We start from the raw sequence: 17,424 nt of genomic DNA, 5'->3' as shown, positions 1-17,424 counted from the left end.
CCACAATCCAGGGACTCTTGGTCCAGATGTGATGCTTCTCTGACCCAGGACCCATAAACTAATAAACTATACACTCCCTCCCATATTCAACAGGTAAATGCAGAGTAAGAATGGAATAGACCCAAGGAAATGAAATAAGAGACAGAACAAAACAAACAAAAAGCCCTCACTCTCATAAAAGCGAAGAATTGAAAACAGAACATTTAATGGTGAAATCTGTTGGGCAGGAAAGGAACAGACTCCCTGTCCTGGAGTGAACTAACTTCTTGATTAGACACGGATTCTGTTCTGCAAGAGGCACTTCCTTGTTCTTTATGGCTGATGGATTTGATCCCTGCTTTATCTATTATTCTCTGTGGCTTCCCTGCTTTTGTAACTCACTTTCTGCTGAAGTTGGTTTTGGCGCTCAGGAATGGCCAATCACAGTTGCTTGTAAACAAGTTTCTGGTTTCCTTGCCTGAATAATGGGAGCAATCATTGGGGCCAGTAGTTCTGGGACTGTGAGAATAGGTCAGGTGAACAGAGCCCTTCAATTTTGTATTAATCCCAAATCTGTTCCTATTATCAACACACATCACCTTTGGAATTTCTCAACTGTATTTATAGATTTCCTAACTCTGCTGGCTTTCACTCTAATATGGCCTCATTTTCTCAATGTATTAATATTCTTTACTGTTAAAGCCAACCTTTCTGGCTCTGCAGTGCAACCAGAAAGTTACTTATATCCATATACTTTTTCAGACATTGTAATGGAATTTGAATAGTGGAAATGGGAAATTTAGGAAGGCAACAGTTATCTCTCTTAAATCTCATTTCTTTAGGTTTTTCCTGCAGCACTTGTATTACTTTACATCTGTGTATTGTCATTCATTTTTGTATAGATATTATGGATTTCTTAAAGGATTTACAAATGTAATTGGACTAACAGGAGGACTGGTTGCTTCCACTGTGACTGGAGTGATCCTTAGTCAGGTAAGGAACACCCAGACATGGGTAGTTATTTTTCTCATACTAACTGTACAGAAAAAGAAAGTGTAATGCATACAAAAAGTTGCAGAGGAGACATCAGCAAGAGGTGAGTTATGAGTTTTTGTGGCATATTAAACTTGGCATTCCCTCCAAACTTACAGATGATACAAGTTCTTTCTTGCTATATGTCAATTAGTTGTGCTGGTAACTCTTTAATCATTGGTTATTGAAACAGAAGTGGACCTCTGTGATTTTTAACAATTAATGTGTGCCTTTATCAAAACAGGTAGTTGACTGGGTGAATGGTAATATAAGTAAGAAGATATAGTTTTGTCAGGAAAGGAATGAAAAATCAGGAACAAATACAATTTTAAAATGACCAAAAGAAACAATTCTTTGAAGGCTGGTTTCTGTTTCTATGGATGAGGTTACCTGAAATTCTCCTCTTAAAAATACTTAAAATGCCTTATCTTGTGCTGAAGGAAAATAACTGCTAGTCTAGAATTCTACAATCCATCAAAAAAAAATCCATCATAAAAAATGAAGTTTAAATTCATCCATTTTCAAACAGAAACAGAGAATTCATCAAAAGTAGGCTAGCACTGAGAAAAAAAGCTAAAGTTAGTTTTTTAGGGAGAAATAAAATTATCCCAGATGGTAGATTGGAGATACAAAAAGCAAAAGAGGCAACAGAAATGATCAATACGTGGATGATTCTAAAGGAATATTGTATAAATTGATAGTATTATGTAAAGAAACCCCAGTTCTCAAAGCTGGTTACCTAGTGGAGGCAAAACCACTATCATCACCCAGGTGATAACTGGAAACACGTACACGTTCCTCAACCATCACATTTACTCTGACTTTTCTTCTTAAGCCACAGATAATTTACCCGCTAACCATTAATACTAAGTTTCTTTATTATTTGTTAGATTAGTTCATCTTTGACCAGGATTTATTGATCTGTTATGATGACTCTGTTCTGATACACCTGAACATGCCTTCTCCAACACACTATATGCAAATGGCTGTACAATCTTTGCCAACACATTCTGATGAATTCTGTGGTCCCAGAATCTAATAATATATATTCAAAAAATTTTTAAATGCCTTATCAAATTTTAACAATCATGTTAAATGCATGCCTGATCTTGAGAAAAAAGAAAAAAGTAAGGGAAAATTTCAGAGATTGAACATGAAGGAAGAGCTTGATTCCAGAGAGATAAATGACCATCAAAGCCACTGGCTGCCTTGGAGAAATTGCCCATCCTGGGTGTTATAATGGACACCCAGTTATAATGGACAAACAGAGCATAAGAGATAATATCCCAAAACCACTCATAAAAGAAGAGTCAGAATGAAAATGCTGATATATATCTGTAACCACTAAGGACTACAGCCTCACACCACTACTACCATGTAGCTCATATATAAACTAGGAGGAAAGTTTTGGAGGAAAATCTCCAAGCTGAGAGGTAGCAGTGTTCAGGCAAATACTCCAATTGCTCCTTGTCCCACAACTTTGGCCAAGGAGAGACAATTTGTACTCACCATGGCCAAATTTCCCATAGAGAGGAGCCCCCCCACCATCATGTGCTAGGACTTATGGTATCAGAAAGTCTAGAAACATCACTATAACCATGGAAGCTCCCTGATCAGAGAGGTAGCCTTACTAAAAAAGAACTCCAGGAGACCAGGGTGTGTTTTCTCCCCCGAGCATGGAGCCCACTCAGCCTGTTCTTCCAATGAACTCATTCAGACCTGCTGAGCTGACTTCCCCCAAAGGTGGCAGGAAACATGGCTCCAGAACTGTCCGAAGTTGTCTCTGCCCAGTGAGGAAACTTATCTATTTCAGCCTCAGCTGCAAAGGGAGAGGAAAAACTGAATAAAGACTCTTCTGAACGTTTGAAACAATAAACCAAACTTCACAATGGTTTGAGGCCCTAATTCAAATTCTATTGTGTCCAAATGCCATAAGCCAAGAATTGAATTTCTAGTAGTCCACAGATGCCTAGTAAAAGAAATAATTTTTTTTTTCTGGAGAAACTCTAAATTCATACTCCAGAATTTCCTTATGCATAAAGTTTTGATGAATATGATTTCACAATCAATCAAAAATTATAAAATGCTTGAAGAAATAATGTGTTATGTGAGAGATGAATAAAAACCACCGAATCAGATCCTCAGAGATATTGGACATATATGTATATATTTAAAGAAGTAAAAGACAGGATTGAAAATATAAATAAAATATAAATAAGAAAAAATATATAAATATAAACTTAAGAAACATAAGTTTAGGGCTTCCCTGGTGGGGCAGTGGGTGAGAATCTGCCTGCCAATGCAGGGGACAAGGGTTCGAGCCCTGGTCTGGGAAGATCCCACATGCCGCGGAGCAACTAGGCCCGTGAGCCACAACTACTGAGCCTAGCGTCTGGAGCTTATGCTCCACAGCAAGAGAGGCCACGACAGTGAGAGGCCCGCGCACCGTGATGAAGAGTGGCCCCCGCTCGCCGCAACTAGAGAAAGCCCTTGCACAGAAACGAAGACCCAACACAGACAAAATAAATAAATAAATAGCGTTCCCTTTTTTAAAAAAAAAGAAAGAAACATAAGTTTAGACAAAGAACTAAATCTAACCTCTGGCAATTAAAAATATAAAAATTAAAAATTCAGATTAAGTACAGCTAATAAGAGAATTAGTCAGGCTTCTGCCTCCATTAATGGGAGAGTAAGTAATTTGGACTAATTCTCTTAAGAAAGACAATTTAAAAGCCTGAAAAAATATATAAACCTACATGCACAACAATTTTACTCCTTCCATAAGGGAGTCAACAGACAGCCAAAGTCCCACCTAGTTATGGCATCAAGTTCAAAGTGCGGAACGTATCACCCTTTACTGGGGGATAATGCATAATGGCCCTCTATATCAGGAATTACGTGCGCCATCATGCTGTATACAATGGTAGCATAGCAATCCAATAGCTGCAATAAATACTTCCTTTCAGAAAAGGAGGATTGGAAAACAAACAGCAATCATTTGTCCTTAGTAATGCTGACACACTGCTAGGCAGACATTTTGAGAGTCACATCCTGATGAATGTTTGAATGTTCTTCAATCAGGCTCTGAAACAGATGAAGGTAGGCACTGGAGGGTCTTTGGAGTGGTCTCCCTTGATTAGTGTGTTTGGCATGGAGGAAGGTGAGTGAATCCAATGTTTGTGGAGCAGAGGGCAGGCTGGAAAGTAACTGTTGCAGATACAATAATTTTTTTGGTTCTCTTGGGCATTTCCCCACTTCCTTGAAGTTAGATATATTTATATAACTTATTTTGGCCAGTGACACATGAGAGAAAGTGATATGCGTTCATTCTGAAGAGAAGCATTGAGAACTAAGAGGCCACTCTCTTGGACACAGCAACTGGCAACAATCAGAATGTCAACTGCAACTCCGTTGACCAGGATCCAGGAATGAAGAGATGTGGAGCATAACCTCTAGCCAACTTGCTATGGACGTTTAGTTTAAACAAAAACCAAATCTCTGCCATTAAAAGCCACTAGGAATTGCCGGGGGTGGGGGGGGGGCAGTGGGTATTGGTTACTGTAGTATAACCTACTCTATCTTGACTGGTCAGGAGGATCTATCCAGAATGAATCACATTAAGAAAAAAATTATAGAAAATACAGAATATGTGGACTCAGTGAGAAGGCCCAACATATATTTAACTGGAGTTCCAGAAAACAGAATAGGGCAGAAATTAAATTTGAAGAGAAAATGATTGTTATCTAGTTTTTCAGAAATATAGCAATTCACATCTTTAAGGAGTCCATTAATGACAAGTAGGATAAACAAAAGAAATCCACAGTTGCACACCTCATAGAGAATTTACAGAAAAGTAAAAACAAAAAGAAAGTCATACAAGCAGTAAGAGAAATAAGAAAGGTTGCCTTCAAATGAACAACAGTTAAACTAATCTCTGACTCTTCATCCACAAAAAAGGAAGCCCAGAAGACAGTAGAATGATATCTTCAGTATACTAAATGAAAATAACTGCCAGCTTAAATTTGTAAACTCAGTGAAAATATTTTTTTAAAGGAGATAACATATTTCAAGCAAACAAAAATCAAGGAGGTTCAATTCATTAATGGGCATTTAAAGAATGTTTTTAAGCATAGGAAAGTTGGAGGTACAAACAGGAATGAAGAACAGTAAAAGTGTTGTGTGCAAATCCACTTATTTACTTATTTGTTTTATTGTACAAAATAATAATAGTGTCTTGTGGAGTTTTTTAAAAACTACGTGTATAGAATGAATGAAGTAGAGTAGACAGTAACAATAGTAAATTAATCAGGAGAGGATAAATGGAATAAATTATTCCAAAGACTTCATGTTCTCTTGCCATAGGATAAAAGTATTAATAGAGTTTGGTGCACCAAGGATACATGTTGTAATTTCTAGGGTAATAATTTTTAAAATACAGAAAAATGTGTATAAATTTCAAAGTAACTGGAAAATGAAATAAAAATCACTTTCTTTAATAAAAGAGGGCAAGAAACAAGAGAAAAATCAATATAGACCAGGAGTTGTCAATGTAAAGCCAACAAAATAAGTAGGTAAATTAAGATACATCACTATTTATTCAGAGACTACAGAATTATTCTCCAGCTTTCGTTTTTAAATTGTATAAGTGTGTGTGTATGTGTGTGTGTGTTAAAATAAAAACCACATAACATAAATTTACCCTCTTAACAAATTTTGAGTGTACATTACAATATTTTATAGTTAGTATTGTTAACTATATGCACATCGTTGTATAATAGATCTTTAGAACTTTGTCATCTTGCATGATTGAAGCTCTATACACACTGAACAAGAACTCCCTGTTTCCCATCCTCCTGGACCCTCTAATTTTTTAATACATAAAGATTATTATTAAATTTGGGGGTATGTGTATTAAAATTCCAAGACATAGAGTGTGGAACTTTCAAACCAGGAGAGAGGGGGAAACATGGAATAAAAAAATTTTTTAAAAAGGAAGCAAAAGCCCCTCAATGTGAAAGAAGGTAAGAAATGGTGTGGGGGTTGGGGTTAGGACTATAGGTAGAAGATAGGACAAATTGAAAGCACAAAGACAGATGGTAGAAATAAATACAAATATACCAAATATACCAAAGATCGCAACAAATATAGATGGACTAAACGCTGCAATTAAAGGACACATTTTTTAAGACTAAAAACAAAAGCCATTCATATGCTATTTATATATAAAATACATACCTAAAATAAAGACGTAGAAACATTGAAAGTTGTAAGGACAGCATAAAAAATGAAGTAAATATTAACCAACAAAAGATGATATTATTATATTATCAGGAAAAAAGTTTTTCTTTAAGCAAAAATACTAGAAACAATGAGAATCAGCTACTTAGTAGTTTACAGTGTATATTTCCCCAGCAAAACTATCTTGTTCAAGTCTTAGCTCACCTACTTATAAGATATGTCTCCAGCTGTAAATGGCTAAGATGACATAGAAACCTCATGGGGTTAAGGTAATTACCAAATCAGATCATGTATTTAAGTATCAGATGCTTATGTGTTCAATGCATAACAGCTATAAGTATTTTTAGTCTCATATACTTTTAAATCAGGAAAAATAAAAGTGTGCTTGCTATCCTATTGTTTAGCATTCTGAAAATGTTAGCAAACACAATTGTCAAGAAAACTTAATTACGGATATATACAATGTAAGTGTAGAGGAAAAATATAACATTATGTACAGAGAATGCAATTGTCTTCCTGGGGAAAAAAAATTAAAGTTAGGTAGCATACTGTGGAAAAATCTAAAGCACAGTATCAACCAATATTGCAAAATACCTATGGGTATTTTGAAAATTGTACAAAGTCCATATGAAGTCCAAATTGTACAAAGTCCAAAAAGTTGCTGCACAGCTATTGAGCAACATCAGTGAAAATATTAGATGGGAGAGGCACATCAAGTTTCTAGGTTGGAAATGTATAATATTGCTTATATGTGGGATCTAGAAAAATGGCAGAGATGAACTTATTTGCAAAGGAGAAATAGATCTACAGATGTAGAAAACAAACTTATGGTTACCAAGGAGGGAAGGGGGTATGGGATGAATTGGGCTATTGGGATTAACATATATACACTACTATATATAAAATAGATAACTAATGAGAACCTACTGTATAGCACAGGGAACTCTACTTAATGCTCTGTGGTGACCTAAATGGGAAGGAAATCTAAAAAAGAGTGGATATATGATTCACTTTGCTGTACAGCAGAAACTAACACAACATTGTAAAGCAACTATACTCCAATAAAAATTAATTTTAAAAAAGTTTCTAGGTTGGACTTCAATTCCAAATCGCAATAGATTCTATTAACTTAAAATTACCACAAGCTCTATTATTTATCATTAAATTTCTAAGCACATCTTGGTTTTTTCCTCCACTTTCTGTTTGCCTATTACCTGTCAAATTTGTCAAATTTGGCATGTTTGATTATAGAAATCACTATAATTAAATATATTTAATGTCCAGTTTGTCAGGAAACATTGTTTTATTTTTTTCAGTGTCTACTCTTAATTATATTTTAAATGAAATTGATGATGATTTAATAATGGTCAAGTTCTGAAAAGAATACATTCTATATAATAAAGTTTCATTTCAAACCAGAAGGAATGGATTGATTTTTTAAAAAACATAGTGGCAAGCCCACCTGAAAAATACAATTACACTCTGTTCTCATATTTACCCCAAAGTTAATTCTAGGTGATTAAAAAATGTAAATGAAGAAAGGAAACAATAAAGATACTAAAGTAAAATAGGAGATAATAATTATTTAAGCTTTAGGCAGGGCATCCTTGAAAAGCATGGCACCAGAGACCAAAACCCAATCACAATGCATTTTACATTTAACTACATAAAATTTAACCTCAGCTGATGAAAAAGTAAAGGGCAAAGTGGTAAAGAAAATCTGAAACATAACTGAAATTTAATGTCACCTTTGAATATGGATTCCAAAAATAAATTACCTGTGCACAGAATCCATCAACATATTAAAATATATATGACACCATGATTAAGTAGGCCATTTTCTGTGAAAGTAAAAGTGGCTCTATCTATTAATAAAATCTGTTAATGAAACTGATCATATTAATAGGCTGAAAGAGAAAATGTGTCAATAATTTTTATAAATAAGGAAAGCATATTTGACAAATCTTATTCAAAAGCATTGCTGTATATGTAATTAACCACTAATATATTCAAATTTATAGCAACAAAAAGTGAAAAACAACTTTAAAGAAATAAGGGATGCTTTTGTAAATTTTATAAGTCTAAACTCTGGATTACTAATCAGTCAGTAACAGTTATGATATAGTCAAATATTTCCTGATATGCAAACATGTTTATGAGATATTTCTAAATGAAAAACCATATGCATTCTTGGCTTTAGCACTATATACATACAATGTCCTTTTTATACATGAAAAATTATATATACATAGATCTAAATCAAAACATGGAAAGATAAATAATGATTATCTTTGTAGAGTGAAATGGCTTTTTTTGTTCCTTATGGATAGTGTTTTGCCATGTTTTAGTGACCTGCATTGAGCCTATATTAATTTTAATATTACATTTTAAATGTTACAAAACACAACAATTTATAACTTTTTGCACTTTAATTCCTCAGGATCAAGGCTCTCCCTGGCTTAAAATCTTCTTCATGATGGTAGCCAATAATGTGATAAGCCTAATCTTCTACCTTATATTTGCTAAAGCAGAAATTCAAGACTGGGCTAAAGAAACACAAAACACTTATCTCTGAAGGTAAGAAGTGATCCGATTAAGGGCAGATTTTGAAGCTGGGGATGCAGGAGAGAGAGGAGCTAAAGATGGCCCCTGAGCAAACTGTGGTGTTGCTGACTGAGATGGGAAAAAATAAGGGGTGCAGGTTTGGGGGAGAAGAGGGGGCCATGTAAAGTCTGAAACTATTTGACATCCTGATGAGATGTCATGCAGCCCAGCGGATATACCGGTCTAGAATTCTTGATAGATACTGGGACTAGAGATATAAATTTGGGAGGCTGGGCCTCTCTAACATTTAAAGGTGAGGAAGAGAGGGGGATGCTTGCAAGGGAAACTGGGAAGGGTCTTTGTTGAAGTAGGAAAGACAGTTGAAGAATGTGGTGTCTCAGAAGAAAAGTGAAAAAGGTGGGAATGAGTACCCGTGGCAAATGCTATCAAGGGGTCAAATTATATAAGGTCTGTGAATTTATTAATGGGTTTGGCAAGAGGTAATTTAAAGGTGATCCTGACTAGAGTGGATTTCAAATGAATGATGGAGACAAAGCGTCCATTAAAGTTCAAAGGAGAATCTGATATTGTGCCTTTCTTCTCTAAACTCTGTCAGTGGTAAATAAATAAGTAGGAAAAATGTCTTTTTGTAGAATTAGTTCAGCTAGTACACAAATAAGAATTGATAGATGTAGAAAATCCCCATTTTGCAAACCCCAGTGAATTAAGGGATCTAGGGTTGAGCATCAGTGACTGATATCACAAAGAGAGACATAGAGACATTGTGTACATCCTGGTGAAAAAATGCACCACCACCAAGGTCTTGCTAAAAAGATCAAACTGAATGTGATCAAGCCTCAGGATACAGCTACTGTTTTGTAATAAATACAGAAAATAGAGACTATGTTGAACTAAATCCTAAGGATATCATCAGCAAATCTAAACTGTCTTATGATTGTCTTTAACAAATGAATTATAAGGAAAAAGAAGAGTGATGGAGGGGGAGTCTCTAGATTCAAAGAGACTTAAAAGACATACAAAATTTTTAAAAACTGGCAAAACTAAAGTCTACAGAGATACATATGTGGGTAATAAATCTACAAAGACATGCACAGAAGACATTACACTAAATGTCAGGATAGTCATTACCTTTAGGGGGAGGGAGAGGTTGTGATTAGGAGAGACCACATGGAAAACTGCTGGGATCCTGGTGATAGTCTGTTTTTCATATCCAAAGTTATGATTAAGAGTGTTCATTGGGTGGAGACTTTAGGGTTCTCTATATAGAGTACCATGTCATCTTCAAATGATGACAGTTTTACCTCTTCCCTTCTGATTTGGATACCTTTTATTTCTTTTTCTTGTCTGATTGCTATGGCTAAGGAAGTAGAGACAGCAAGAATAGACAGCCCAATAAAGGAAAGCTGAGAAACGGCATGGTACAGCAGGGAGTTTTTTATATGTTTGTTGTTTTAGAATTAGATGTAATAGTATATAAACTGATGGTATAATCCAATAGTGAGGTTTCACAACGTTGGAGAGAAAATGCACATGCAGAATTAAACTACTTGATTTACCAGGGCTCATGCATACTATGAGACTCAGGCTGAAGCAGCAGCTGAGGCCCTGCCCATAGGGAACTTAGAGAACATGGCACAGAGGATGGAGGTGTGCCTCGGTGGGCACTTGCAGTAGAGCTCTCCTTGAAGACCGTGAGCTTCTGCAAGGTACAGCCTAATGGCTTCACCCACTGAAAATCATCCCAGGTCTTCACCCAGGTCCCCTCTTCCTCTCCCTAAAAAACCACCATGAGAGAGAAAGAGAGAGAGAGAGAGAGAGAGAGAGAGAGAGAGAGGCAGGCTGGTGAAGGGGCTCTGACCACCATGCACATGTGTACATCCACAGAAAAAAAAAGGGGAGCAATGCACCAGGCTGTAGAAGTCTGGAGAGTTCTGTCTTTCTTGGCCAGGAAGTGCTGCTGCTACTGATAACAGCAATTTTATAGGCAAAGAAAGTATTTGTGCTCAAGTAAACTGTGATTACACAAATTATGTACATATTAAAAAATAGTGTGTATGATTCCTCGTTAAAAAAAAAAAAAAAAGAAGTCCAGAGGGGATGAAATCCAAGCACAGTGCAGAGGCTGGCCTTGGATACAAACCCAGAGTTTACCCATAGTAGCTGAGAGAAAGTAGGGTTTATGGACACAGACTTGGTAGGTCAGCACATAGGTTGGCATTTTGTCTGTGCAATAAACAGTGAGATTTTCACTTAAACTGTCCTCACTTCTTTTCATTCTTTTTTCTTTTTTTCTGTTCAGCGGCAGTGATTTCTCCTACTCTGTCTTCCAGCTCACTGATCTGTTCCTCTGTATCATTTAGTCTACTATTGATTCCTTCTAGTATATTCTTCATTTCAGTTATTGTATTCTTCATCTCTGTTTGGTTGTTCTTTTATATTTTCTAACTCTTTGTTGAAAACTTCTAATTTCTCATTCTGTGCATGCATTCTTCTCCCAAGTTCTTTCATCATCTTTATGATCATTACTCTGAACTCTTTCTCAGGTAGATTGCTTATCTCCACTTCACTTAGTTCTTCTTCTGGGGTTTTATCTTGTTCTTTCATCTGGGACATGTTCTTCTGCCACCTCATTTTGTCTCAGTTGCTATTAGTATTTTTATGTATGTAGTTGGTTAGTTATATTTCTAGACCTTGGAGAAGTGGCCTTCTGCAGGAGAAGTCCTATGCATTCTTGCAGCATACTCCTCTCTTGTCACCCAGAGTATAAGCTTTAGGGATTCCCCCTAAAAGGGCTGTGTGTTGTGGTCCTTCTGTTGTGACAGTCTGACTTTGTGGGTGGTCTGGTAGGCTTGGTTGGCCCCTGGCCTGGTTGGTTGCCAGGCCTTGCCTTGTGTGGATGCTGTTGCCTAGTAGGGCCTGGTCACAGGTGGCTGACTGCAGAGCCCCTCACAGGGCCCCAGGGTTAGTGCTGGCTCACTGGTGGGTGGAGTAAGGGTCCAGAAGGCTCCAGTGCTATTCCCCCCCGCCATTGGTGGGTGAAGCCAGGTCCTAGTGTTAGTGATGGACAACTGGCAGGCAGAGCCAGGTCCTGGAGTCTGGCTGCAGGGCCCAAGGATCCCAGAGCTGCTTTCAGATTGCTGGGGGAAAGGGTGGGGTTCCTGACACAGTTGCATATGAGGTCCTTCATGTCCCTGTGTTGTCCTGCTAGTGGGCAGGGCTGGGGCCCAGCTGGTCCCAGGGTAGGGTGTGGCCTGCTACAAGTGTGCTGTGTGGTGCTCAGGCTGTGGGACTGTGGTTTTCTTGTGTCTGGTGTCTGCCCCCTGGTGGGTGAGGCTGGTCTGAAAGCTAGTGCAGGCTTCCTGGAGGGCAGGGTCAGTGCCTGCCCACTGGTGGGAGGAGCTGGGTCTTGGTCTTCTGGTGGGCAGGGCTGTGTGTAGATGCCATGTCTAGAGGCAGCTGTGGGCTCAGGAAGTTTTTAGGCAGCCTGTCTGCTGATGGATGGGGTTGTGTCCCCACCCAGTTAGTTGTTTGGTCTGAGGCATCCCAGCATTCCAGACTGTTGGGTGGGGCCAGGTCTTGGTGCTAACAAGCCAGAGAGAGGATCCCACACAGTGGCACCCGCCAGCATCAGTGGCTCCCAAATATGTATGCCACCAGTGTCTGTGTCCCCAGGGTGAGCCGCAGCTGCCCCTCACCTCTCCAGGAGACTCTCCAAGACCAGCAGGTAAGTCTGGCCCGGGCTTGTATCAAATTACTGCTTGTGCCCTGGGTCCTGGTGCGTGTGAGGTTTTGTGTGCATCCCTTAAGAGTGAAGTCGTGAAGCCTCTATTTCCCACAGTCCATTGGGACTCCTGAAATTAAGACCCACAGGCCTTCAAATCCAAATGCTCTGGGGGCTTGTCTTCCTGGTGTAGGAACCCCAGGCTGGGGAGCCTGATGTGGGGCTCAGAACTCTCCTATGAGGAAACCTCTGTACTATAATTATTCTCCAGTTTGTGGGTTGCCCACCTGAGCGTATAGGACTTGATTATATTGTGAGTCCTCCCCTCCTACCCATCTCATTGTGGTTCTTCTTTCTGCCTTTAGTTGTAGATCTTTTTCTGATAGGTTTCAGTCATTTTCATAGATGATTATTCTGCAAGCAGTGATTCTGATGTGTTTGTGAGAGGAGGTGAGCTCAGGGTCTTTCTACTCCCACATCTTGGCCAATCTCCAAGGTTTTTACTTAAGAGACAGGAGTTGAGAGAAATGGAAAGAAAAGGAATCCACATTGGAAAAGGGTAAAATTACCATTATGAGTTGATGATATGATTGTTTACCTAGAAAATATAACTGGGTTGGCTGGAAAGCTACAGAAACAATAAGTGCACGCAGTAAGTTTCCTGACTAACCTATTAATACAGAAAATTTTTTTCATGTTAAACAATAACTAGTTAGCAAATTTATTGAAAGAAATGATCCAAATGATGGTTGGAGGGAAATCTGATGTGATCAATCAAAAATTTACTTGACTCAGTTTGCCAGCACCAAGAAATTTCCAAAATGGTGCACTCACAAAAATTCACCAGGATGCATTTATGCTCAAGATTGCTGATTAGAAATGACAGAAGTCTGGATCTGGAATTAAACATGTCTATCAATGGCGTCTTTGTTAATAAATTTTGTAAGTGAATGGAATATAACCAGCAGCTGAAAAATATAGGATCTCATACAAATATTTTAATATAGAAATTACTGAGGCCATTGTTATGAATAAGCACATAACAACACTAGGAAATATTCTATAGGTGTTAGCAAAAGTTCATCTTCTATTTCCAAGGTACAGAGTTGGGCACAGCTATGGAAGCAATCACACTACTTTATTCAGACCCTATAAATCTTACTTGTTTCTATATATTTGACCTATTTAAATACTAAAAGTTATACTAAAGTTTTCCATGATTGTTATTTCTATTCATTTCTGTTTATGTCCAAGCAGTCATTATTGAATATTCTGATGTTATATTACAATTTCAAAAAGATTTTGACAAGTATATCTTCATTGAAAATTTAATTTTGATTTTGTAAAGTTATCAGCCTTTTCCATTTTATGATTTTTACTCAGTTGACTTTCTGATATTGATAGTGCATCCTCAAATTTTATGCGTGTGCGTGCTTGTTTTAGATTCCCAGGAATACTTTTTCATAGCCTTTAAATTCCGCCTTTCTGAGTCATTTCATTTAGTATGTGTTTCTTACAAAGGGTATATAGTTGGGTTCAACAATTTCACCCATTCCAGGAGTTGTCTCCTACGTTAGCTGAGTTTAACCCAGCTGCATTCATTATGATTACAAATATACTTCATTTTCTGTCATTTTATTTTATATTCCCTTAAAAAAAAGTCCTCCTCCTCCTGCCCCCTTGCCTGCCTCTAGCAATTTGGAAGGTTTATGGAATATTGTAAGTTTGGGTTGTGCTTACACTCTAATGAAATCTTTGAAAATGTGTTCATTTTCCATTACCATGCTACATTCTTTTCCTGCCTTCTTTTCCTTCCAAAATATTTAACATATTCGACTTTTCTAATTACTTTTCTCTGGCTAGGACCGATTCTCCCTGAACTTGTAATTCCCCAAGCATGGTGTGGGTAGAATTTCCTCAGTTCTCCTGTTTACCTGGTCGCTGTTTCCGTCTTCCCATCAGGCTGCAGCTGGAGGTCTGGGAGTTTGAATCCACTTTTCAGACCTTAGGCAAGAGGACAGCTCAGGGAACACCAGCCCTGGTAATGGGGTAGTTCCGGAGACGTTTTCCTTAGCTTTGCTTTTTGTTTTGATGTGCTGATGGTTGTTTCTTCAGTCATCTGCGTCTTCAGGGCTGTCAGCGATATTTTTCCCTGTCAGTCAAACTGACACACTGTTGCAAAGGTGATCAATCCCAACTTCCCATCTTTATTTAAGAAAGTGGGGGCGGGGGGGGGGGGGGGGCGGGTTCCCTGGTGGCGCAGTGGTTGGGAATCTGCCTGCCAATGCAGGGGACACGGGTTCGAGCCCTGGTCTGGGAAGATCCCACATGCCGCGGAGCAGCTGGGCCCGTGAGCCACAATTACTGAGCCTGCGCGTCTGGAGCCTGTGCTCCGCAACAAGAGAGGCCGCGATAGTGAGAGGCCTGCGCACCGCGATGAAGAGTGGCCCCCGCTTGCCGCAACTAGAGAAAGCCCTCGCACAGAAACGAAGACCCAACACAGTCATAAATAAATAAATAAATAAATACTTAAAAAAAAAAAAAAAAGAAATTGGGGGAAAACAAGAAAGGGATGAGTCACAGCCACGTGTTTCTCCTCCAGCCCAGAAGCCATTGCCAAAGGGCCTGGGACGCCAGAATTGCAAGGGTCCACCTGGTTCCCAGATGCCCTGGCCCTGGGTCATTACCCTCTCTTACTTCCAGAGGAATGTACCAACCTTTTGAGTCTGGTAGGCATCGTGAGTTGATTTCCAATGTCGCTTTTTCATTTGATCCCCATTGTTTTGAATTTAGCAAATAGTCCTTGTTGTTTTGGGCATGGTGTAGTGCTCTAGTCTTTGTAATTTTCTGATTTTGCTTCTTTGAATTTATTTCAATGGGTTCCAGATATAGTAGTTGTGTAAAGGGACATACATTCTACCTGTGAAAGTTCATTTAGAGCAAGGCTTCTCAACTTTTTTGTGATGGACCTCAATTCACAATATAATGCCCAGAACTCCAAAGGAGAAAGATTATAGTGAAATAGTTATCAAGATATTTTAAAAACATGTTTATGATCATATATATGCTCCTTTATTAATTCATTAAATAATGAGAACTAATTACAGGTCTAATAGAACCATTGTAATTTCAAAACAGTGTTGAGCAAAACAGCATATTTTGCGATATTGGTAATAACTGTAATGACATAAGAAGATATCTGTGATTTCTTATGGTGTCAGTCATCCGTACCGCTAATATTACTGTGGTTTGTTGCCTACATTCATAATAGATAGAAATGTTAAATTTTAGCCAGAGGTTGGGGATATAAAGATGTAATTTTTTTCTATAAAGTTCGCAGATCCCACATTAAGAACCCCTGCTTTCTAATATTCAACCAGATAAAAAAATACTTTTAAAGCATTTTTATAAGTGCTGAGAAGTGAGCTACATCATCAGGACTTCTATTCCTAAAGGAGCTTTATGTTTTGTTGTGTGTGGTAGGGTGTGTGGGGAGGGGGGTATAGGGAGAGAAGATGAATGATATCTATAGTTTAAAAGTTAAGACAATTCCAGGTACTAATAGCCCATAAAGAACATGAAAGAGGGTAACATCATAGAGAGAGTCCAGGAGATCTGCTTTAGTTGCAGATATAGGACGTGACATTTGTGTGGAGACTTCATTGATGAGAAGGAGAGCCTCATGACAATCAGGGGAAAGAGTGCTCCGAGCATCAAAAATAACCAAGGGAAGGACCTAGAGATGGGAATGAGCTCAGTCTACCTAAGAGGGAGAGCAGAGGGCAGTGTGGTTGGAATCTAGTGAGTGACAGGAAGTGAGATTGGGAACTAATTAAGGGCCAGATCCTGTAGAGCTTGAAGATCATGGTAAGAGCTTGGTCTGAATGTAATTCTATTTATAATTGGATCAATTCAGTGCTTTTGAGGAGGGAGGTGACTTGCCTAATTAATGCTGTATAGAGATCCTCTGGCTACCTTCTAGAAAAGGGTCTCTAGGAAAACAAGAGTGGAGGGAGGGAGGCAGGCTGTTTCAGAAGTTCATGTCAAAGATGTTCACAGTGTGGGCTAAGATGGAGGCAGAAGGAATGGTGAGAAGCAGTTAGATGTAGACTCTGCAGGGAGAGCTGGGCAGATATGGCAGGGAGATTATGGATTGTGCAGGAGAGAGAAGAAACAAGGATGGGACCTAGATTTTGGTTTTAACAACTAAGTGAATAAGGAAGTACATTACACAGAGCTCTCAGCATTTCGTTCATGGTGTGTTGTCATACTTGCCTTTGCCACCTTACTGTTTTCCATAGCGGCAGTACCATTTTACATTTCCACAAGCAATGTGTGAGGGTTCCAATTCTCTGCATCCTTGCATTTGTTATTTCCTGTTTTGTTGTTTTATTATAGCCATCTTATTGGGTTTGAAGTGGTTTTGATTTGTGTTTCTCTAATGATTTCTTTTTAACATCTTTATTGGAGTATAATTGCTTTACAATGCTGTGTTAGTTTCTGCTGTATAACAAAGGGAATCAGCTATATACATATATCACAATATCCCCTCCCTCTTGCGTCTGCCTCCCACCCTCCCTATCCCACACCTCTAGGTGGTCACAAAGCACCAAGCTGATCTCCCTGTGCTATGTGGCTGCTTAGCACTAGCTTTCTATTTTACATTTGGGAGTGTATATATGTAAATGCCACTCTCTCACTTCGTCCCAGCTTACCCTTCCTCCTCCTCATGTCCTCAACTCCATTCTCTATGTCTGTGTCTTTATTCCTGTCCTGCCCCTAGGTTCTTCAAACCATTTTTTTTTTTTTTAGACTCCATATATATGTGTTAGCATACGATATTTGTTTTTCTCTTTCTGACTTACTTCACTCTGTATGACAGACTCTAG

General features: G+C 38.4%; 1 protein-coding gene across 7 annotated transcripts in view; it reads left to right on the top strand.

Annotated features, from left to right (window-relative positions):
- SLC17A1 (solute carrier family 17 member 1) overlaps positions 1-17,424 on the top strand; it is a 75,619-nt gene that overhangs the window by 47,455 nt on the left and 10,740 nt on the right. For 6 of the 7 annotated variants that reach the window (XM_061194889.1, XM_061194887.1, XM_061194888.1 and 3 more), the window contains 2 exons: positions 882-972; positions 8,690-8,826. In XM_061194889.1, coding sequence (XP_061050872.1) covers positions 882-972; positions 8,690-8,824 — 226 coding nt within the window. In that variant the 3' untranslated portion in view covers positions 8,825-8,826. The remainder of the gene's footprint in view (positions 1-881; positions 973-8,689; positions 8,827-17,424) is intronic. The other variant, XM_061194886.1, reaches the window with a different exon arrangement.

This window comes from Eubalaena glacialis, chromosome 7 (assembly GCF_028564815.1).
Source record: "Eubalaena glacialis isolate mEubGla1 chromosome 7, mEubGla1.1.hap2.+ XY, whole genome shotgun sequence".
NCBI lineage: Eukaryota > Metazoa > Chordata > Mammalia > Artiodactyla > Balaenidae > Eubalaena > Eubalaena glacialis.
Note: the sequence above shows the minus strand (reverse complement) of the source record. Positions and strands in the feature narration are given on the sequence as shown.